This window comes from Phaseolus vulgaris, chromosome 8, assembly GCF_051622355.1.
Source record: "Phaseolus vulgaris cultivar YP4 chromosome 8, ASM5162235v1, whole genome shotgun sequence".
Taxonomy (NCBI): Eukaryota; Viridiplantae; Streptophyta; class Magnoliopsida; order Fabales; family Fabaceae; genus Phaseolus; species Phaseolus vulgaris.
In genome coordinates this window covers 4,298,107-4,321,772 of record NC_143505.1, presented here as the reverse complement: position 1 = coordinate 4,321,772, position 23,666 = coordinate 4,298,107, and the positions used below count along the sequence as shown (strand labels likewise).

Here is a 23,666-nt window from a genome sequence, read left to right as displayed (position 1 = left end):
CCATATTTTTATTACATTGTCATAATATATAATAAAAAAAGATATACTGTGATTACTTCAGAGGATATAAATTGGGTAATTAGATTTTACAAGTTATACACTTATATCCGTTATCAAATAAAATTATTATTTTAATTTGCCAAAGATAAAATTGTTTAATTAAAAAATGATAAAAAAAAAAAGTTACAAAAGTATATATATTCTTGAATAATGATGACTATTTAAGAAAAGGCACTTTTATTCTTATTGAAAAAATTATTATTATTATTACATACATGGTTTGTGATGTATTATAAAAATATGTGAATCATATCAAAGATTCAAAATACGATTGTAGAAACAAATAATAGTGATAATTTAAAAATACAGTCTAAAATAAGATATACAAATTAAAACAATGTATTACCATTAATAATAATTCTAGATATAAAAAATATATTAAGATAACTCGTTAATTATATATACCGATCTAAATTACGCAATATCGTTTGTTTTTCCGTTCTTTACCAAAATAACACAAAACAGAAAAGCTATACAATAACTTCAACATTTGACCTTATTTTTAGTACCACTATATTTCACATTATTATTATAATTTATAATTAAGAAAATAAAGAACCAGAGCAGTTTGCAAATTTTATAAAAGTTCGGTTAGAACATGAGTTTTAGAATAATTAAATCATCTTTTACCTGAAGAAAGCACACTGAAATATATTAATGATGTTTTAACTAAGATTAAGTTTAAAATGTTTCCTAATTCAAAAACCAGACATAACTAACAAAATGCTACATAAATGCATTTCAAGATTCGATGACTTCTTTTACAATATTGGAGCAGCTATAAAATAAGTTATAAAACTGTTTAGGGGTGAAGATGATTTTTGCAGCATTATTCTTGAGCCTTTTGAATAGTTACTTTGAAAAAATATAATTTAACATCAAGACCACATGAGAATTGTTGTGTCAAAATATAATTTAATATTAAGAACAATTACAATTATATATCACTAATTAAGTAGTGCTAAATAATGATGGGAAGCGTGAGTTGTTAAAAAGTTGGGTTGGGTTGATTGTTTAAAGTGTATTTTAAAAAGCAGCATACAGATTACAAAAGAGTAACATTCTATCTGGCTGAAATTTAGGTAGTGGGAAGTAAGCAGTGGCACCAGGCAGAGAAAGAGCCTTCAACTTATGTTCTAGCTTATTCTTGTTTGACTGGGATAGAAGACGATAACACAATCTGAAGCAAAACTGAGTTGTCTATCTATGAAAAAAAGGAAACTCAACAACACTTATGTCTCTTACCACTTCCCCCCACACCATATACCCCAACATGTCAAATGCAGTTAAAGCAAAGCATAAGGGGAAACAGGCTACAAGGGATACAGGACCGTATGAAGAACAACCTAAATTTACATTTTAAGGCATAAAATTAAATGACCCTTCTAAACCAGGAAATTCAATAACCCAAGTTCTTTTCCTGCATAAGTTTAAAATGAGAACCCAAAAATGGAAATATGACGGGGATATGTCAAAAGGGTTCTGGGAAACCTCACTTGGCACCCAAGGTTGGGAAATGCCCAGGATCTTCAATGGATGGGGCAGGTGCATTGTTGGTAGCACCTCCACGATAACCACCACGTGAGCCACGGCCACCACGCCCCCTACCACGCCCACCTGGGTTGTAGTAAGTTTCCCCTTCAGCAGGCTTCAGGAATTCGGTGATGCTAACAGACTAAGAATATGAAATCCAATAAGTAAAACAATATTTAGTCAGAAAAACAAAAGATAATGAACATCAACAAAGATCACAGAAATCAACTATTCATTGCACACTTTGGAAATTACATTGCTTGTCGCAAACATTCAACCTAAAAATTTGATAAAACAGGAACAAGAAAATGTTGTGGACATAAATAACAAAGCAAGAGTATTTGACCATGCTTAGTTAAGAAAATAATAAAGTTAACAAGTTGAGATAATATGACACCCAGGTAAGATAATAATAAAGTTAGGAACAGACTACATAAGAAGTGAGACAAAGAAGCATTACAAAGAAACTGTTAAGTCTTAAGAGTTAAAGCAGAAGTCAACAAAATTACCATGTAGGACAGTGAAAACTCCTTTAGTGTACAAATTATTTACTCTTAAAAAATAAAAGTTATCCTTCTCAATGTACAAATTAGTTACAAATTTTCAAATAACATCAGCACAAATTATTATTGCTGTTGAGAAAAACATTTTTTAGCCAATAGGAAACATTTCAGCTTACCTAATTCTAGACTCTAGACGACTTATATTGCCTATTCTAAGTAGCATGAGAGAAGGTGTTTAGTATTAAAGCTTAGAAAAGGAACATGCACAACACCTGCAAAAAACCCATACATGGGTCACACAGGCAGGCGGGAGCACACACGAGTGTCTGAGTAAAGCATACTAAAATAACAAGCATTTATAGAAATATTTTGATGAACTAAGGTAAAAAAGATTATTCTGGAGTTTAATAAAATAAATAATAGAACTACTTATTAGCTGGAACCTCTTCACTCTCGCAAAATGACCACAAGAGACAATAATTTCACAATGTAATTAGATAAAAATTTAGACTATTGAAAATGGAAGCAATTAATTACCCATATATGAAAAACTAAGTCCTCATTCTTGAAACTAGTTAATCACGTATTTGACTACATTTCCTTAAGTATTTTACTTCATACATAAATTTCCCCAATAAACATTAGATACAAAAAGATAAAGTAATAATAATTATTTAAATGGTATTCTATTAATTAAATAACTTCTAAAATACTAAATGAATTTATTAAACATTTGGTTATATTTAATTTTTTAATAGAAAATATATTTTTAACTTCTAAAATCTCTTATAATTCCCAAATAATAATCCATGAAATGTGTGTGACATTGATCCTTGTTTTGTAATCTTTCATGAAACGAGTTAATTGAGCAGAAGAAGATGAAAATCTAGGAGAAATAAATTCACAAACAAGACAAGAAAATTCAATAAAGTCAAACCTTCTTGGATTTTTCTTCCTTCTCCAAGGCCTCCTTTCGCTTATCTTTATCAGATCCCTGGAAAGAAGACAAATATGAAACATGTTAACAGGTATTTCCAGCATATGAGAACAACAGCAGATACATAGAAGGGAAGACAATGGTGAAAAATGTATTCACCAGTTTAATGAATATGTCATGATTGGTCTTTTTGCTTGATAAGGGTTGCATGGTTTCAAACTCTTTGGCGTCCACCTTTCTCCCTTCAGTCTTGAGTGCTTGGAAGGCCTTCCTTCTCTCTTCCAGCACTTTCTCATATTCCTCCAGAGTCATCTCCTAGCAAATGAAACCATAACACCCACAGATCAATAAATTTGAAACTAAAAACACAGAGTAGAAAGTAAAGTGCAAATGGCAACCACCAGAGACAAAATCAAGGGAGTTTATATAGACAAATCCATAATTTGTTATCAATGAGGCTATATGATATAATCAAATGTTGACATTTAATCAGATGATATCATAGTAAGGTAGTCTTTATGGACCGGAAAGGAGATCGAAGAAATGGGGATGTGGGGAATCAAGCCACCACAAATTAACCACATCGCCGTATAATTAGCAATTACAGATACACCAGAGCCATGCACTGTACTTACTAATTAATAAAAACAAATACACATGAAAACTTACACTTGCAAAAGGCTGAAAAAATTTGACGGAAAAGCAAGGAATAATAATCAATTGACAAATAAAAATAAAATAGCTCAATCAATTTGGTGTGCTGCTAGCAGACACCGCAAGAAGGAAAACACCTTCTGTTGGTTCTTCAATTATCAAACAACTAAATGAGGAGATGGCAGTTTATGGTATGTTTAGTAAAAGCATAGAATAGGTCTGGCATTCACCTTATCTTCAGGCTCTTTCTCTTCAGTTTCATTAGCAGGACTGTCCTTGTTTCCATCAGCTACTTCTTCAACTGCAGGCTTCTCATCTCCCAAATTCTTTTCAGTTTCATTCACGACTTCCTCAGTTGTTCTAATATAAACAAGGAGGAAAAAAAATAAACAACAATAATTAAAAACAGAATTTCCATTGAAACAATGTAAATTACTATTCAAATAATAGAATAAACATTTTAAGAATGCTTACTCAGTAATGTCATCATTTTGAGTTCCCCAGTTGCCACGACCAGCACCTTCACGTTTAAATTCATTTCTGCAAATAGACAAAAGGACGTCAGTACTTTTAAAACATAAATCAAACGAAGGAATCATTATCAATTGTAGCATCACCCTCGACCCGTCCCACTACGACGATCATATGCTCTTCGAGGGCGTCCTTCTTCACTTTCAACAGTTTCACCATTGCTGAAACCTCCACGGCGCCCACCGCGATAAGGACCTCGTGGTCCACCATAACCACGTCTTTCAGAAGACCTCCCACCATCTCCTTCTTCAACAGAACCCTGATTGTAAGGAGCTCCAGCAGCAGGAAATGAGTTCTCATCATTGGGAGAGTCCCGACTAAACCCACGACCACGTCCAAACCCACGTCCAGCACCTCGTCCACCTCCACGACCTCCACGAACAGGTTCATTTCTGGACTCCTTCACTGTCAACAACACAGAAGCAGAAAATGTGAATAAAAAAGAACATAAGGATTGTCAATAAACATTCAGAACTAGAGGGACAAATTCCAACCAAAAATCAACTGACTTAAAAAACCTTCAACCGGTTAATTCTGGCAATGTCATACCCAAATTCCAAAAAAGAACAGAGTTTGAAATGGAAAATATCCATAAACAAATTACAAATAAGAACAGTTTTAAATGGAAAATGTTTAATCGTGTAACCCATTGTAATTGACTCATGTTCTCACAGAAAGTGTTTTCAAACAAAACTTACAATGAATTATGTATCCGACACCCAATACCTTGCAAGAAAACCAGTTACCACATAATACCCTTCCAATATACACAACCAACCTTCACATACACGTTTGCAATGTTTATTATAATTGTAATTGATTTTTAGATGGTGATATATGTTTTAATGATTTTAATCTAAAACCAAAATTAGTAAAATCTCAATTTTTTATCGAGTGCAAAAAGCAAGTTAAAGCTTTTTCAACTCAAAATTCAATCTAACCCCAGAATCAATTCCTAAACATGAAACCAGACATGAACATTTATCAAAAATCAAATTAGTTATCATTTCATTGTGACTTGAGATCACCTACGCGAATCCAAACACGACAAGCAGGCTAAAATAAAACGCTGACAATGAATACAAGTATCAAACACACACAACAACGAAATCATGATCAACGGCAAATGCAAACAAATCGCTCACAAACAATAACATAAAAGAACAAAAACACACAGCAAATCTTACTCAATTAAACCCATTGAACCAAACAATCCAGAAACATCAGATATCAAAACACAGTCATCAAAAAACTCGATTAACACTCTTTCAATCCACCCCACCCGAAAAACCAAAATCGGAAAACCCAAAAAGTAAAACTTTGATGAGTTGAAAACCTCACCGGCTTGAGCAGGAGGAGGAGGCTTGGTGGGCAGCTGAGCAGGCTTGTTCTGCTGAGCCGGAGCCTTCTTGGGAGCCGCCGCGGCCGCCGCAGCCGCTTCCGCGGCCTTGAGTTGCTCGGCCGCGATGAGGTGAGAAGGGTCCTCTGCGTCATCACCCAACAAATCAAATGGGTTCATGGTTGCCATCTCTCAGAATCTGTTATTCTCAATCCGAAACCGACACCGTACGTTCCGAAACACAGGGCCTGAACCACTCCTTAGTACTAAGCTAGCAAAGTTTCCATTCCCAAGAAAACTGAGACGCAAAGGGAGATCAAAGAGAAGAAGAAGATTGAAGGGAATGCGAGGGTGAAGAACTAAAACCCTAGCCGCAACAAGAGAGAGAATGAGAGTGTGCGAAAGAGAGTGTGAGAGAATAGAATAAAATAGACAGCACAACCTAATCTCTTCAAACTCTCTTATTTATTTCAGACCTAGGAATACCAATGTATCTATCTGATCTTTACATCACACCACAATATTACTCTTGTTTAATTATTTTTTTTTATACTGTCAATTTTAATTTATATTTATATTCCTTTTTCAATTTTTCTCTATTTTATTTTTTAAAACTGTTAAATTACTTTGGAGGTTCTTTAATTATCTCCCTATTTTTATTATGTCTCTTGACCATTTCATTTTCAATTGATTTCTCAATCTTGCATTTGTTGCTTATTGTGATGTCACACGGCCAAAAAGGCAAATGAAGCATTATTTATCAAAATATATTTTAATATTTTATAAAATAACACAAATAATATTAGTTGATATTAAGTATTATTAATTAAAAAAAATATAGTGGTAAACATTTAATAAACCACTCATATAATCTACAGATAAAACAATTGTTATTGATCCATTCATTCTATATTTCCCCCATAAAGTTCTGCCTTTTTTTTTGTTTATATTCAATAATTCACATTTTGAACGGATAAAGACAAACAACTTCATTTTGAATGGTGCAAAAGATCTACATTATCAATTATCTAGCAATCTACTTGCAAAGAAAAATTATCCAATCTATCACACACAAAACCAAATTCACCTATTTAACTTTAGAAAATGTTAGTAATCATCGATTATTTTTTAAAATACAGTAACGTTTATGAATCAAAATTAATTCAACTAATTTGTTCATAATTTTCTATTGTTGTATTTTTTTTCAGTCATCGGATTATATATATATATATATATATATATAACATATTTTGTTTACATCAAATGTACTCTCTCGAAAATGTTTATATTTAAGACACCATCACAAACTAAAAATAAGTAGATCTTTCTAACATAAATTCAAACTCTCTTAAGTATGAAAATAACCAATGGAGATTTTGACACAGTTGATAAAGAATATCTGTTATGTTTTTCTTGGGTTTTTCTGTTTTTTGGGCCTCTGGATCTTTGGGCCTTTATTTCTGCTTTTTCCTTTCCAGTACCATATATTCACTTTTGTAATGCTTTGACAGTTTGGGTTTTTCAGTAATATTGAATTGATATTCCTTTTTCCCTTTCTTCTTCTTTTTTCTTCACGACATTGCTTTACCCTATCTCTGTTCTTCTCATTGCAACCTTAGGGTTTCTGTATCTCTTGCTTCTTGTTTCTCTCTTGTTAATCAGGGTTTCTTCCTTGGACTCATTTCAAGCTTCCGCAGGTTTGCTCTATCAATTGCATAGTCTTGCGTCGACTCTGTTATGGTATCAGAGCTCTTCCTTTGAAGAGCTCTGTTGCACGCTCTACTCTCCTTTCATCTTCTCTTTCTTTATGAATCTTTTATGTGTTTACGACCTATTTCTTGTTTTCTTTCAGCGAAATGGCAAAAGGGCGAACAACGAGAACAACTACACCAACGTTGGAACCCTCCACAAGCAGTTACCTGTATCTCCATCCTGGTGAGAATCCAGTAGCTTCATTGGTCTCGCCAGTGCTTGACTCGACGAATTACCATTCCTGGAGCAGGTCCATCGTAACAACGCTGAGTGCAAAGAATAAGGTGGAATTCGTTTTGGGTACTCATCCCTGTCCACCAACGAACGACTCTACATATTCAGCTTGGATTAGATGCAACAACATGGTTGTTTCGTGGTTAGTACATTCGGTATCTCTCCCTATTAGACAAAGTATTATTTGGATGGATGTAGCTGTCGATATCTGGAACGACTTGAAAACCAGATATTCGCAAGGTGATCTCTCTAGGATTTCTGATTTGCAATCTGAAGCATCCTCATTGAGTCAGAATGATTTATCTGTAACTGACTATTTTACAAAACTCAGAGTTATTTGGGATGAGCTTGATAACTTTCGACCTAACCATGTATGTGTTTGTCAAGTTAAGTGTACTTGCTCTGTAGCTTCTGATATCAGTAAAAGAAAACGTGAAGACCAAGCTATGCAATTTCTACGTGGACTTAATGACCAATTCAACAACATTCGATCGCACGTTCTTCTTATGGAACCGGTACCACCCATTTCTAAAAAAATTTCTTTGGTAGCCCAGCAAGAACGTCAATTAGCAAGTAACTTTTTGATTCCGAATATTAACCATGCTAGTGCTAGTCGTAATTCTACTCCTACTTGCTCTTTCTGTGGAAAATTTGGTCACACTGAGAAGATTTGCTTCAAAAAGGTGGGGTTTCCCAATCAGGAAAATAAAAATTTTAGGTTCAATAGCAATAGAAAGATTTGTACCCATTGCGGCAAGAATGGTCATACCATTGATACTTGTTACAGGAAACATGGTTTCCCTTCGGGTTATAACCCACCTAATAGCAGGACCACTCCTTTACTCAATGCTAATGTAACTGATGATGTTTCTTCTGAAATTTGTCAACAAGAACAAATAAATGGGGACATGCCCTCTGTATTCAGAGCCCAACAATATCAAGTTTTATCAGCACTGATCAAGCAAAACTCCATCAATAATATTGCAAATCAGCCCCCTGTACAGTTGAATCAAGTTGGCTCTTTTGCTGTCAATAAAGATCAAAAGGATTCTTCAACGGGTAATGTCATTTTCTCTAATGTCTATACTACTGTTAAAGGTTCTTGGATATTAGATTCAGGAGCAACTGATCATGTTTGTACTTGTTTATCTGATTTTACATCATATAAAATTATTAAACCTGTCCTTATCAGTTTGCCGAATGGTCATCGATTTTATACTAGTTGTTTTGGAACTGTGGCTTTTAATGATAAACTTTACCTTACTGATGTTTTGTATGTGCCTGAGTTTACCTTCAATCTTGTTTCTGCATCCAAACTTGCTTTAAATTTGAACTGTCATTTGATTTTCTCATCTAAGGATTGTGTGATACAGGACAATTTAACGAAAGAGAAGATTGGTATAGTTGAGGCCAAAAATGGCTTGTATGTTTTTCATCCTTCTATCTTTCAAAGAAATGCCTCCAACAGATACATTCCTTCTGTTCATTGTGTTTCTGAGGATGTTAATGTGTGGCACAATAGACTGGGACATCTTTCTAATGAAAGACTGCATGTTTTGAGATCTATATACCCCTGTATTTCTGTTCAAAAACCTTATATGTGTGATACTTGCCATAAAGCAAAACAAAGAAAACTCTCTTTCCCTTTAAGTAATTCCAATACTTCTAATATCTTTGATCTTTTACATATGGATATTTGGGGCCCTTGTTCTATTATTTCCATGCATGGTTTTCGATATTTTTTAACTATTGTGGATGATTTTTCTCGTTATACTTGGGTGATTCCTATGTGCACGAAATCTGAAGTTAGAACACACATTATTAGTTTTTTATCTTATGTTGAAAATCATTTTCACACCACTGTCAAAACTATACGCTCTGATAATGGTGCTGAATTTTCCATGAATAATCTGTTTTCTTCTAAAGGCATAATCCATCAAAAAACTTGTGTTGAGACACCGGAACAAAACGGTATTGCCGAACGTAAACACCAGCATATTCTTAATGTTACTCGTGCTTTGCTTTTTCAAGCCAATTTACACCCCATCTTTTGGCAATTTGCTGTTTTACTAATTAATTGTATTCCAACCCCTTTATTGCAAAACGTGACTCCATATGAAAAGTTACGTGGCTTTCTTTATGATATTTCTTCTTTGCGTGTTTTCGGTTGTCTTTGTTATTCTAGCACTATTACTTCTCACAGAAAGAAACTTGATGACAGTTGATGACAGATATGTGTCTGGTATTTTTTTAGGTTTTCAACCTCAGACTAAAGGTTACCTTTTTCTTAATCTTAAAAATCATAAAATTGAGATCTCAAGACATACTGTCTTTTATGAAAATATCTTTCCATATAATTTGAAAGATGATAAAAATGATAGTCCCAACAATTTGTCTCTGCCTATTCCACAGTCTTACAATTCAAACTATGATTTTTTTTCTAACAATTGCAATACTACTACTGAGCTCATTATACCCACTGGAAATATGACTAATACTTCACCAAGGAGATCAACCAGGGCAAAGAGACCTCCCGCTTACCTTCATGACTTCAATACTGATTCGTCATCTACACACAGTGTAAATACTAAATATCCCATTACTGATTTTGTATCATATTCTGCTTTATCTCCTAATTTTAAAGGTCTTATTGTTTCCTTTTCTTCTTTTATTGAACCCAAAAATTATGAGGATGCTTCCAAACATGACTTCTGGAAAAAGGCCATGGCGAACGAACTGGAAGCTCTCTCAGCTAATCATACATGGATTCTTCTGCCATCGGGAAAGAAAGCAATTGGATGTCGATGGATTTACAAACTCAAACACAAATCTGATGGCACGATTGATCGCTACAAAGCACGCCTCGTTGCCAAGGGTTACGCCCAACTTGAAGGACTCGACTTCCTTGACACTTTTGCCCCGGTCGCAAAGCTGACTATCCTGCGCTTCTTACTTGCGCTAGCTGCATCTCATAATTGGAATCTGAAACAACTCGATGTTAACAACGCCTTTCTTCATGGAGAGTTACTTGAAGAAGTCTACATGAAGCCACCACCTGGAGTTGTTGTTCCTAATTCCAATATTGTCTGCAAACTGCAACGCTCCCTCTATGGTCTACGTCAGGCCGGCAGACAATGGTACGCCAAATTATCCAATTTTTTAATTAATAATGGTTACATTATATCTACTGCTGATCACTCATTATTCTTAAAAACTACTGATAATCACATAACTGCTCTTCTTGTGTATGTTGATGACATTGTTCTCACCGAGAACAATACTAAGGAAATCACCCACATCACCAATCTGCTGCATCAACATTTTAAAATCAAGAATCTGGGCGATCTCACCTTTTTCCTTGGTCTGGAAGTTGCCAGAAACAGCACTGGAATCCACCTTTCACAACGCAAATATACCATGGATCTTCTTCATGAAACAGGAATGCTTGGATGTGCCCCTGTTCCAACACCTATGGTTCATTCTTCACCTCCATCTAGCACTCAAGGTGTCCCTCTAGATGCTGCAGAATCATCCTCTTACCGAAGATTGCTAGGACGCCTTATCTACTTGACAAACACAAGACCAGACATTACCTTCAGCGTGAACAAGCTCAGCCAATTTGTTTCTGCACCTACCACCGTTCATCATCAGGCTGTTTTTCGCATCCTTCGATACCTCAAGAATGCACCTGGCCATGGAATTTTTCTTTCAGCAGCAAGCACAACCCAGCTCAAGGCATACAGTGATTCATATTGGGCAGCTTGTACTGAGACAAGAAAATCAGTTACAGGTTTCTCTATTTATCTAGGTGACTCTCTCATTTCCTGGAAATCAAAAAAGCAACAGACCATATCCAGAAGTTCATCTGAGGCTGAGTATAGAGCTCTCGCAGCCACCACTTGCGAGATACAATGGCTATCCTATCTGCTCCATGATTTCCACATTCCTTTCATTCAACCAGCCACACTTTACTGTGATAATCAATCAGCAATACAAATTGCTTCCAATCAAGTATTCCACGAACGAACCAAACATATAGAAATCGACTGCCATCTGGTTAGGGAAAAACTACATGCTGGACTGATCAAGCTACTTCCCATCCCTTCCTCCATGCAGACAGCAGATATATTCACCAAGCCTTTACCTCCTTCCATCTTTAATGTTCTTCAATCCAAGTTGGGAATGAAGAACTTATACTCCCAGCTTGAGGGGGGTGATAAAGAATATCTGTTATGTTTTTATTGGGTTTTTCTGTTTTTTGGGCCTCTGGATCTTTGGGCCTTTATTTCTGCTTTTTCCTTTCCAGTACCATATATTCACTTTTGTAATGCTTTGACAGTTTGGGTTTTTCAGTAATATTGAATTGATATTCCTTTTTCCCTTTCTTCTTCTTTTTCTTCACGACATTGTTTTACCCTATCTCTGTTCTTCTCATTGCAACCTTAGGGTTTCTGTATCTCTTGCTTCTCTCTTGTTAATCAGGGCTTCTTCCTTGGACTCATTTCAAGCTTCCGCAGGTTTGCTCTATCAATTGCATAGTCTTGCGTCGACTCTGTTAACAGTACCCTACAGAGAGATGTCATGTTATTTGAAATTTCTTCATTCACCTTGTAACCCATAATTATTATAATTTCAAAATTATATTTTTTTAATTTATATTTTGAATTTTATAATTCAAAAGTAATTTTTTTTGAATTGTATAATTCATAAATCAATTTTATATTCTAAATCCAATAATTTAAAATATAAAGTTAACTTCTGAATTTTATAATTTGAAATTCATTTTATAGATTCAGAAATGGCTTTCGAATTGTAGATTTCGAAATTCAACTTTGTATTCCAAAGTTTACAATTCAAAAGTCATTAAAATGCATTATGAATTCTACAATTTTAAATACAAATTGTATTTTGAATTGTAGAATTCATAAGTCATTAAAATGCATTTCAACTTCTATAATTCAAAATACAAATTTGTATTTTAAATTGTAGAATTCGGAAACCATGTTGAGCGTTTACTGTACATTGCTTGGACTATTTTATGTCAAAATTCATATCAGTTTTGTTCTCTTTATTCTTGTATTTTTTTTTATAAAAACTCTCATGTTAGGTATCACTATGAAACTTGACATCTCGGCTAGTTTGACACCTCAAATAATAACAATCATCTGTCACCACATGAAAAGTATATTATTAAAATAAAAAAATAAAAAATACAAGAAAATATGGGGAGACTATACCAAAACCCATATATTAACAAAAACGGTACATAAGTAATCTATACATATTAATAAAGAACTCTAAGAAAAGACTATGTGAAAGTCTATTATACCAATGAATATACTCGCATAAGTTAGCAAACTTATTAGTACATGTATTCCCTTCACGAAAAATGTGAGAAGCCATAAACCTGATTTTCCCACAGTAGTTAAGACAAGTGTGCCACCTATTACCAAACATCCAAGGAACATTAGTCATAACAGTAAATGCAACAGAAACCAAGACAAAGTCACATTCAAACCATAAACTAGTAAGACTAATCTTTTGAGCTTGCTCAATAGCATGTATAAGTCCATAAAATTCAACAACCAAAGCAGTTTGAACATTAAGCAAAACAAAGAAACTACCAATAAATTCCCCCATACTCTCACGTAAAATACCACCACAAGTAGTAAGACCTGGATAACCCCTACCAGTACCATGAGTATTTGTTTTAAACAACCTGGGGAAGGAAACTCCCATTGAACAGAAAAAGAATATAAAACTTTAGCACTACGAGTATTAATACCAAAAAACTTAAGCATGTTGAAATCAAACATATCATTTTGCATAGAACTTTTAGACGGATTACCCACTAAACAAGTGAGATCTTTGATGACCGAAATGACCTTAAAAACATCAATTTTAACCTTAAATCTAACATAAATACTCATACACCATATCATCCAAATAGAAAAAGTTATCACAACAAGTTTAATCAAATTAACCAAATGACTACCATCACTTTTAATAATAAAAAAAAGATCATCCACGTTAGAAAAATGAGAAGTAAGGAAAAATTGCCGAACCCAACTCTAAATATGCATAACATTAGGACATTCAAAAAACAAATGGTGAATAAATCCTCTTACTTTTCCTAAAGCGTACATAAAACATATATGCAAACATTTATGTTGAATGTGCTGATTTGTAGGTAGTCACACATTAAAAACTATTTAGAAAACTAAAATTTTGGAAGGAGGTATATATGAAGACCAAAATATTCTTGTACTTTACTATCTCTCATAATTCATTTTGTAAAACATTTTACCTACTAGTTCATACCACCAGAGATGATTTCTTTCATCCCACAAAGGGGGTTCATTACTACTCTCATTCAACGAATAAGCTTATGGGAGTGAAAGGACATATGAATTATTATTTTTTTCATTAAGGTTAAAATAGACTTTTCGGCTAAAGTATGGAGGTGAAGGAAGAAATGACAGAGGTGCAGGAAGAATCTCCCCATGATATCTTGGTCCAGAAAGTTTTGGGCTTAGCGGTGCACAGAAGAAGTGGCTATGGAGACTGTTTCTTCCTGCACCTCCATAGGTTCTTCTGGCACCCCCATACACAACATGAAAATACATTTTTAACCTTCTTGTGTCACCCCATAAAATAGCTTCTGGATTATATAATCCATACATCCATTTAAAAAAGACTTCCGGATTATGTAATCCGGAAGCTAAAAAAGACTTATGGATTACATAATTCGAAAATTAATCCTGCATCTGAAAAAATACTTCCAGATTATGTAATCCGGAAGTTAATTATGAATTTAAAAAAAGACTTCCGGATTACATAATCCGGAATATTACAGAGGGGTATTTTTGGAAATATGAAAATGTATGGAGGTGGGAGAAGAATATATGGAGGTGCAGGAAGAAACAGCCGGCTATGGATCACACGCCACACAAGCCCAATCCATATCCACAAGTTGTAAAGCCCAAATAGTGTTAAGTGCGTCCATCTTCTTTACCCTAATGTAACAGTGTTACACAAATTCAAATGCTGAGTTCTTTTACCTGCTACTTTGTCTTTCAAAATTTAAATTTCAAAACTTTGTAAGAATCTGGTTTTCCAAATTAATTTTCCGAATCACTATAAAAAAAATATGAAAATTTCCATAAATAAATTTTCAATTATAATTAAAGAAAATAAGTCAATTGTACTTGTGAAATGGCATTTAATTCTGTCCTTTTATACAATTACTTTACATTTCAAGAAAAAATGACTCGAATTATTCATCTTAAGTGTTAAATACCAAATGATTTTCTAAAAAATCAGTGATTAAGTTATTTTTGTAAAAAATAATAATACACAAAGACTCAAGTCTCCACCAAAAAACTTGAGTCTCTTAAAAACAAAACTCCAGTATTTTAATCAAGTTTTTGCGTTAAAAATTTGCAAAAACTTAAGTAAAAAAATTAGATACCATGATTAATTTGATCTAGTTTTATACATTTGAAGTATTTAATATTTTTTTTGTCTTAATTTTCTTAGACATTTGTTTTTAGCAACTAATAAAATTTTGACGCATATCCTTATTTCTGCGCTTCTTTTTATGCAGTTTAAAAGTTTCATTAAAGAGGTTCCTTTTCAGGAAGCATAAAAAATCTCCATGACATAAATGCTTTGTTTGTTTTTTTGTACGAATATTAATTGCTGTATTAGATTTTGTTGTAATACGACCAAAAAAGTATGGCATGAAACATATTTTAGTAAATATTTTGGATTATATAAAAATATTAATATTTTATATCCTTTATACAATAATAAATATTTATTAAATTATTTTTATATTTTAGACGGTGTCATGAGATACGATTTTTTTTATTAAAGTATGTTAATATAACACACACAAAATACAAGACTTTTAAATATGATTTAAGACTCTTAATTATAAAAACTAAAAAAAAATACTTTTTATTCTTAAAAAAATAATTTTTTAATAACTTAATAAAATATTAATGAGGATGCAAATGTTATATAACTGTTATATTGAAGTAAAAATTATAAATTAGTCTTAAAATTAATGAAATATAATAAAACCTAAAAAGTTAAGTCAATACTTTATAATTGATGACATGCAACCAGTATAATTATATACAAAATGAATGAAAATTTCATTTATTAAAGTAATCAGAGACATACACGTATGGTATAAAAAAAATTTAGTCTGCATTAATATGTCACAAAGTTCCATGAATTCAAATTTTCAATTCATTCTAAACGCACTGTTTTTTTTTTCTCTCTTGGAATTTTTGTTTTATTTATAGCATCTTGGGTTTTACATTTAGTGCATTTTATGTTGGTTAGATGATAAGCAACTACTACGTATTCTTTATCTTTATTTGAGTTTGTTTGGTTGTAGTATTTATACACTTCCAGTTTTTTTAAAATACACATCTTGTAGCAGTACAAAATTATTAAAGAGAAAATAATATATATATGATTTGATTTCTGTCCTTATTAGTCCTTAATAATTATCCCCAGTTGTAAACAACTACACTTTTGACTTTAAATGCCTTACTTTGTGTCTTTGTCCAATCACTTACAATTATTGGTATAGATTCTCCTAAAGTTTTGGATTTGAACAATGTTCTCATACTATATTTCTTTTACTATTACTTCATCATGTGGTTCATATTAAGCTACGTTTCCATTCCTTTACCAAAATTTTCACCTTTTTTCTTTTAAAGTATATCACACCCCAAGTCAACTATATGGCTGCCTAAGGTACACAATTGATTATCTTGCTAGCACTAGTATTAGTATAAAATTGCTAGCACTAGTATAAAAGATCATATAAAGACGGTTCAAGAACCGTCATTACTTTAGGTACTATTATAAATCAGTTGTTTATAACGATGATTCTAGAATCATCGTTATAAAACCACATTAATGACACATGTAAAAAATGGTCGTTATTATGCCAAATAAACAATGAAAAATTAAAAAAAAATTATTTTTAAAGACGTTCCCATTGAAATTGTCGTTATAAATGCTTAAAAACAGTTTTTAAACTGTCATTATAAATGTTTTTTTTAAATGTTTTATTATTACATATAAACATGTCATATCATAATTTAAATATGAAAGTCTACATACAATAAATTAGTGCATGAATAATAAATATTTATCAAATTTTAAAGTGTTTTTGTATTGAGGTATAACTTAATATCAACCTTTATCAATTTTAGCTTGCACCATAGTCGATGACATCTACCGTATAACATATTAACTACACTCATAGTTTTTAGATTGCTTATTGCTCTACTAGTCAAAATAAATGTTATTAAATGAATGAATGAGACACATTAAAGTGACTGAACACATATACTTTAAATATCTAAAGGTGCATCCAAGTGAACTTTTTTTTGCATTTGCACTTTCCCTCTCACTCTACATGTTATATTCAGAATAAACACTAAAATAATAAGATTTCATGTTAGAATACATAACATTATGTACTGTATGGGTATTAAATTTGTGAATGTAATATAATCATAATGATTTGATAAATATTGAAATTATACTAGGAAACATCATGCAAAAATTCAGATTTTTTTGACAAGTGAAAGTATGAGAACTAAAACCTTAAAATACTTGAAAATACCTAAATAATACTTAAAAAAAAATGATAGTAAATGGTGGATTTTTGGAATTTTGGTCCACCCTAATCCCCTTTAGAGATTGGCCATGTGATTCTTTGTCTCGTTTCGAACAATTTTCATTTTTTACACGTCTTCATTCGACTTATCTATCAAAAGTTATGGTCGTTTGAAGTTTTTGCATGCTAATTTTTTGCTACTCCAAATTTATCACTCTTCTCTTTAATGTCAGGACTTCTCCATTAAATATTCATTAAATCAAGTTCTCACAAACCCTAAACTACTAAACTGTAAACCCATACATGCAAATATTTATTATAAAATAAATTTTAAAAATACTAACTAACCTTTTGTAGTGGAGTTGCAGGTGCAGCAAAGTCCGCGGTGGGCAGCGAGATGTCCGACGCGGTGGTGAGGTGAAAGGAGATTCGAGAGTGAGAGATGCGGTGGTTGCAGCGTCCGACGACAAGTGTCTGACGATGAGTGCGGAGGGGGAGGGCTCACAGTGATGGCGGCGAGGGGGGAGCTCAGTGGCGTAAAGGAGAGGAGTGGAGCACGGTGTTGTGAAGGAGAGGAAGAAATGAGACGACGATGCGAATGGAGCGTTGGATGGAGAAGAAGTGAGGGCGCGGGCTCGAGAAGAAGTTAGGTTGTGGGCTCGAGAAGAAGTTAGGTTGTGGGCTGAGCAAATTTTCGTTTTTATTCACCTTTATAACAACGGTTAAGTGAGTAACAATCATCATTTTTCATAAAAAAAACATTTATAACGACGATTAGGTAGAAGAACCATCGTTATTTCTCATTGTGACCATTATTAACGATGACTATAACTATAATCGTCATTAACGATGACCACCACACTTTTTGCTATAACGGAGTTCTATCAAGTGTCATTATTCGTAGTCGTGATTAAGTTTTTTTATACTAAACTCTACTCTAAACCGTGGAAACCCATTTGTTGCTTTATTTTAAATTTCTCAATTTTTTTTATTAAAGTTACTAAAATTATACTAATATTATAATGTGATATATCTCTTAAAATTCTAAGCCTAATTCTTATATTAAATAAAAAATAAAGGTTGAACAGCATATAAGTAAAAAAGTGAGTTTGATTTATGTTTCATTTTTGAGATTTCTTCCATAATTATTTCTCGAAAAACCTAACTTAAATTAAACTAATAAAGATATTCTTTAGAAAGAATAATGTATTTACTTGATGTAACAATAGGAGTTAATCATATTATTTTGTAAAATATATCTCTTAATATATAAACTAAATTTAAATAAAAATATTTAAATTGACCTAACTAGTTGTTTAGTATGTTGGAACCTACTAATCTATTTCAGAACTCTAAATAGATAAACTCTGTCTGTGATAGCTTACCTATTGATTATCTAGGTGAAATATTGTCGGATGAATGTTTTCCTATTTTTTTCTCTTTCATATGAGGTTGTGGCCTATTTATTGTTTGGCTCTGGTAGTTTCTAGTTACTGAGTAAATTGCGAATTATTTTTTCTCAAGACATTTATATGTTATTAATTTTCAATTCTTTATACGTATAACTTATTAATAATTACTATTGTTGTTTGATGTGAAAAGTCTAAAGTTATTAAGATTAAATGTTACTCATAGTTTATAAATATTTTCTTCCTAAATCCATTGAAATTTGATCCAAATATTAGTGTTATTATTTTAAGGGTTTAGGTAAAGTGTAAGATTATTCACTTCAATGATTGACTTAGTTAAAAAAATTGGTGATGAATTATTTGTGAATTCTGTATTAAAAAATGGGTTCTGATATTTTATCTCATTGAAGTAAACGATACTATCGAGTGCTGGTAAATAAAAAATATTTACGAATGTACAATATAAAAGACACTTATATTTGAGAAAAAATTATTAAAAATTTAAGGATGAGTTTTCTTATTATATATAATCGGTTGGTATCGGATGATGGTTGAGTCAGTCATCCGACATTTGTAATTGGTAATTGATTGACCGTATTAAAATCATACTTTAAAATACTCAATAAATGACAATAATGACAGCTATAGAATTTCTCTGTGACTCATAATTATGTTCCACTTAATGTGGGTGACATTTCTGAGAAATCAGCTAATCACCGATTAATTGAGAGATTGCAAAGATATTCTCTAAATATCAAATATACAAATATATCTCTCTATAAATTAGACATCATGATACATATAAGTCATATAAGTTAATCACTGATATTTGGCTTATCACAATAAGGGTCTATGACTAAACATTATAAATAAATATTTGACAATACGCTTTAATCAGTTCTCACTATACACCGAGTACTTACTTGATCGTCGAAATACCGTTTTTATGTTAACCCTGATCGAGCACCAACAATTAAAAGAGAAGACTTGAAATGAGGAGCGATGAGACAACAAACACATCAACAATTATACAACCAAGTACTATTTAGACACACTTTATCTATACAACTACAATGTATAAACGAGTTTATTGTGATATACATGAGTAACAATATTTTATATTGTGATATACATGAGTAACAATATTTTATATTGTGATATACATGAGTAACAATATTTTATACTTTTTAACATGCTGATAAAAAAAAAAACTTTTTAACATTTTAAAATTTAAAACAGTATAATAGGAGTTTGTTGTGAAATATGAGTAAAAACAATTTATACTTTTTAACATTTTAAAATTAAAAACAGTATAATATTAGCTGATTTGGATTAGTTGATTCAAGTTTCTAAATATAATTTCTAAACATCTTCCCTTTTCCCTTTTTGAAGAAAACCTTAGTCATTATAGCTAATTTTTTCATGATATATTAAATTTTTTGAAGGGTCATCTTTGATGTAAAAGGGATAGAATGTTTTACTTCCACATCAATCATCAATTTCTTTCATCAATAAATCATAATTTAACCAAAGTAAATGAATTTGATACAATCCAAAATCTTAACCTTTTTTTTATATATTACTCAATTCTTTCATTTTTACATTAAAAAATTATTAAATAAAACTATTTTTTTTTAAAAAAATAATTAATTATTATATTAATAAAATTAAATATTATTTATAAATTAAAAATTATTGGCATAAAATAATTTTTATTATAAGTTTGCTAACTAGGTTGTAAAGTTTCCTTTCCAAACACAAGTGTGAAATGTTTAAAGATTTTGAAGAATGTGTGGTGAGTAACACATTTATAATTAGTACACAATGTGGAATAAAAAGAGAAAAAAAATCTAACTACGAAGGAGGAGTTCACATTTTAAGTGTATTAAACAAAACAAAAAGAAAAGTTATTAATAGGAAATTAGAAAAGAAAAAGTTTGTGCACTCTTATTGTTTATTCAGAAAGATAAAGATTATTCAAACTACTTAATCTAAATGTCTTTTTTTAAGACTTACACTACTTTTTTAATCCATCCTTTTATAGTATGAATTTTTATTCATAAATTTAGATAACTACGGCTCCGTCCAATCCATATTTAAGCTAAATCCAAATATTTGGATTAAATTTTAAATAGTTATATTGAATTTTTAATTTAAATTCATATTTTTTAAATGAATTAGTTAAGATTTTTATAAATTTATATTTATATTTATTTTTTAAAAAAGTAAATATTTTATTTAATATATAATAAACATAAAAATTAGTTGAAACGTAGATATATAAACATTAATCTTCTTATTTTGGTATTCAAATGATTGTATAACCAAATGTACAGATTTTTTAGAAGATAGGACAGCCTTTAATCAATTACACAGACAAATTTATATAAGAGATTAAAATAATATTTTGAATTAAGAGAATAAGTTTATGATTTTGTTATATATTGCTCTTCTTCTTATTCATTGTTGTCCAATACTAAACATTTAATATGAATTTCTAGCAAAATTTTCAATTTTTTGATGTAAAAATATCAAATTCATATTTATACAAGAAATAATATTTAAGCTAAATTTAAATATTTAGATTAAATTTTAAATTTAAATTCATATTCATATTTTTTTTATGTAAAATAGTTAAGACTCTTATAATTTGAAATTCATATTTATTCCGAAAATATAATTAGTTAGAAGAAATGTAGTCTAATGTATGAGTTTTTTAAGAAAGGTTAAATATAACTAGTCATAGAGACCAAATTTATAGAGTGGAAAAATTATAAAAAATATTAAAACAATATTTTTAATTCAAAATGAAAGTTAATAAACTTATGATTTTTTTTATATATTATTTATCATATCTAATATTAAGTTTCTCAGTTTGAATTCCTAGCTGGCACACGAATCAAACATTAAAGTATTGAGATAAACATTCATCATAAAAAAATCCTTAAATAATAATAAAAGATAAAACATTAATTAATCACTAAAAAAATTTCATTAAATAAAAAAATTATTAAATAAAAAAAATTAGAAATAAAAAATAATTAATTATTATAGATAATATTTTAGAGTTTAAAATAATTTTTGATTTTTATATTAGTTTCTATTATTTAAAATAATTTTTAAATGAGTATCTAATTAACAATAAAGTTTTAATCATGATTTCTATTTAATGATTTTCTTGTAGTAAATCATATTAATATATATATAAAAAATTCATTAAATATCAATTAATTTAAAAATAAAAATTATTTATTATATTAATTAAATTAAATATTATATAAATTAAAATATTATTAATATTTAAAGTTTACATTGTTAATAGAATTTTATAATTTTTACATTAGCTATCAAAATTTTAACTATCAATTACTTTAAATTCTAAATTAGTCACTAATTTAACTAAAAACTAATCTAAAATATAAAATAGTTAGTAATTAAAATTTTGATAAGTAATTATAGATGCAAATTTAAAAATTATTTTATAAATTTTTATTAATAACAAAAACCACTTTAAATACCGATAAATTTTTAATTTATAAAATAATATATAATTTAGTTAATATAATATTTTTTTATAAATTAATTGATATTTAATATATATTTTTGTATTAATAGTAATAAAACTAAAATTTAATCTAACAATTAAAAATTAATACATAGACTTTAACTTATGTTTTCTATACCTCTACAAATGTGTACAGATTTTAGGGTGTTATCAATAACCGAACGTGACAAAAAAAAAACTAAAATTCAACCTATAAGGAGAGTTATTCTCCATTGATAGACTAATACTAAATAATACTAGTATACTAATTAAAATAAAATTTAGTCCAAATTCACAAAACTAAAACCATAGTTCTAACTTCTATTTTATAAACCTACAATTTTCTTGCAATGTTATTAATGGTGGATGTGTTAACTTAGTATATATGAACTGATTCTTAATAACTAAAGTATGGAAGGAAATGAAAATAAATAACTTTTGTATAGTGAGTAAACATATTATTAAATACACTCCCAAAAAAACGGAAATTTTCCTGTTATTTCATAAATATTTTAATTACAACAATATTACATATTTAGACATCTATATAATTATTAACACACTGCAACTTTTAAAAAATTATAGAATAATAATTATGATAAGAAGTTGTAAGTTGTAACTTATATTTATATTGATGTGATATAGAATTATTGACAATAACATGTTGATTAAATGATTGGTGTGAATGATGTGTGACATATAAAAAAATATCACTATTATGTTATTATGCTTTAACACTTTTTATGTGTTATTATGTTCAAGACTTTTTTTTATGTATTATTATTTTCAAGATTTCTATGTATTCTAATAAGTGTAACGGTTGAGAATAAATTTGAAAAGTTTGATAAATTCATCTATTTAAATTGATATCATTATTTTTTATCATGTAGAAAAGATAAAAATAAGAAAGTGAGAACAAATATTATGTAAATTATTCTAATATTATGTGAAACTTTCATCTATTGTCATGTTTACACTGACATGGATTGCCAATTATGCATATTGTACCGTGAAGGTACGATTATTGGTGATGATTCATATGTATTATTATGATAAAGATTTCTATGTATTATTATGATCAAGACTTCTATGTATGTATTCTAATAAATGTAACGGTTGAGAATAAATTTGAAAAGTTTGATAAATTCATCTATTTAAATTGATATAATTATTTTTATCATGTAGAAAAGATAAAAATAAGAAAGTGAGAACAAATATTATGTAAATTATTATAATATTATGTGAAACTTCCATCTATTGTCATGTCTACACTGACATGGATTACCAATTATGCATATTGTACCGTGTAGGTACGATTATTGGTGATGGTTCATATCCAATTATCATTGTCTATTTCAAGTTGGGTTCTCACTGACTTAGCCATAAAAGAGTTCAGTGTAGGCTTTTCCCATTCAAACTAGTCACTTCGCCAAAGAATTTGCCATGTCCACTTTTCATTTTCCAAAAATCCAACTTCTTCTATTGTTATTGATTTATGGACAACATTAACATATAGTCTAG

General features: G+C 30.3%; 3 protein-coding genes across 3 annotated transcripts; 1 reads left to right on the top strand and 2 right to left on the bottom strand.

Moving 5' to 3' along the window:
- Positions 1 to 1,241: 1,241 nt before the first annotated feature.
- On the bottom strand, positions 1,242 to 6,076 carry LOC137826496 (RGG repeats nuclear RNA binding protein A). Its single transcript, XM_068632474.2, has 7 exons — positions 5,560 to 6,076; positions 4,305 to 4,623; positions 4,162 to 4,227; positions 3,918 to 4,047; positions 3,193 to 3,348; positions 3,034 to 3,090; positions 1,242 to 1,735 (listed from the first exon to the last, which is right to left on the bottom strand). The coding sequence occupies exons 1-7, from the start codon at positions 5,744 to 5,746 to the stop codon at positions 1,553 to 1,555; spliced, it is 1,098 nt and encodes a 365-aa protein (XP_068488575.1). The 5' UTR covers positions 5,747 to 6,076; the 3' UTR covers positions 1,242 to 1,552.
- A 1,337-nt stretch (positions 6,077 to 7,413) lies between these two features.
- On the top strand, positions 7,414 to 11,899 carry LOC137825547 (uncharacterized). The gene is made up of 2 exons (XM_090293602.1): positions 7,414 to 9,118; positions 9,798 to 11,899. Exons 1-2 carry the CDS (start codon positions 7,414 to 7,416, stop codon positions 11,897 to 11,899), a joined length of 3,807 nt encoding a protein of 1,268 aa, XP_090149728.1.
- A 122-nt stretch (positions 11,900 to 12,021) lies between these two features.
- LOC137823555 (uncharacterized) lies at positions 12,022 to 13,282 on the bottom strand. The gene is made up of 2 exons (XM_068628741.1): positions 12,951 to 13,282; positions 12,022 to 12,109 (listed from the first exon to the last, which is right to left on the bottom strand). Exons 1-2 carry the CDS (start codon positions 13,280 to 13,282, stop codon positions 12,022 to 12,024), a joined length of 420 nt encoding a protein of 139 aa, XP_068484842.1.
- Positions 13,283 to 23,666: the final 10,384 nt, after the last annotated feature.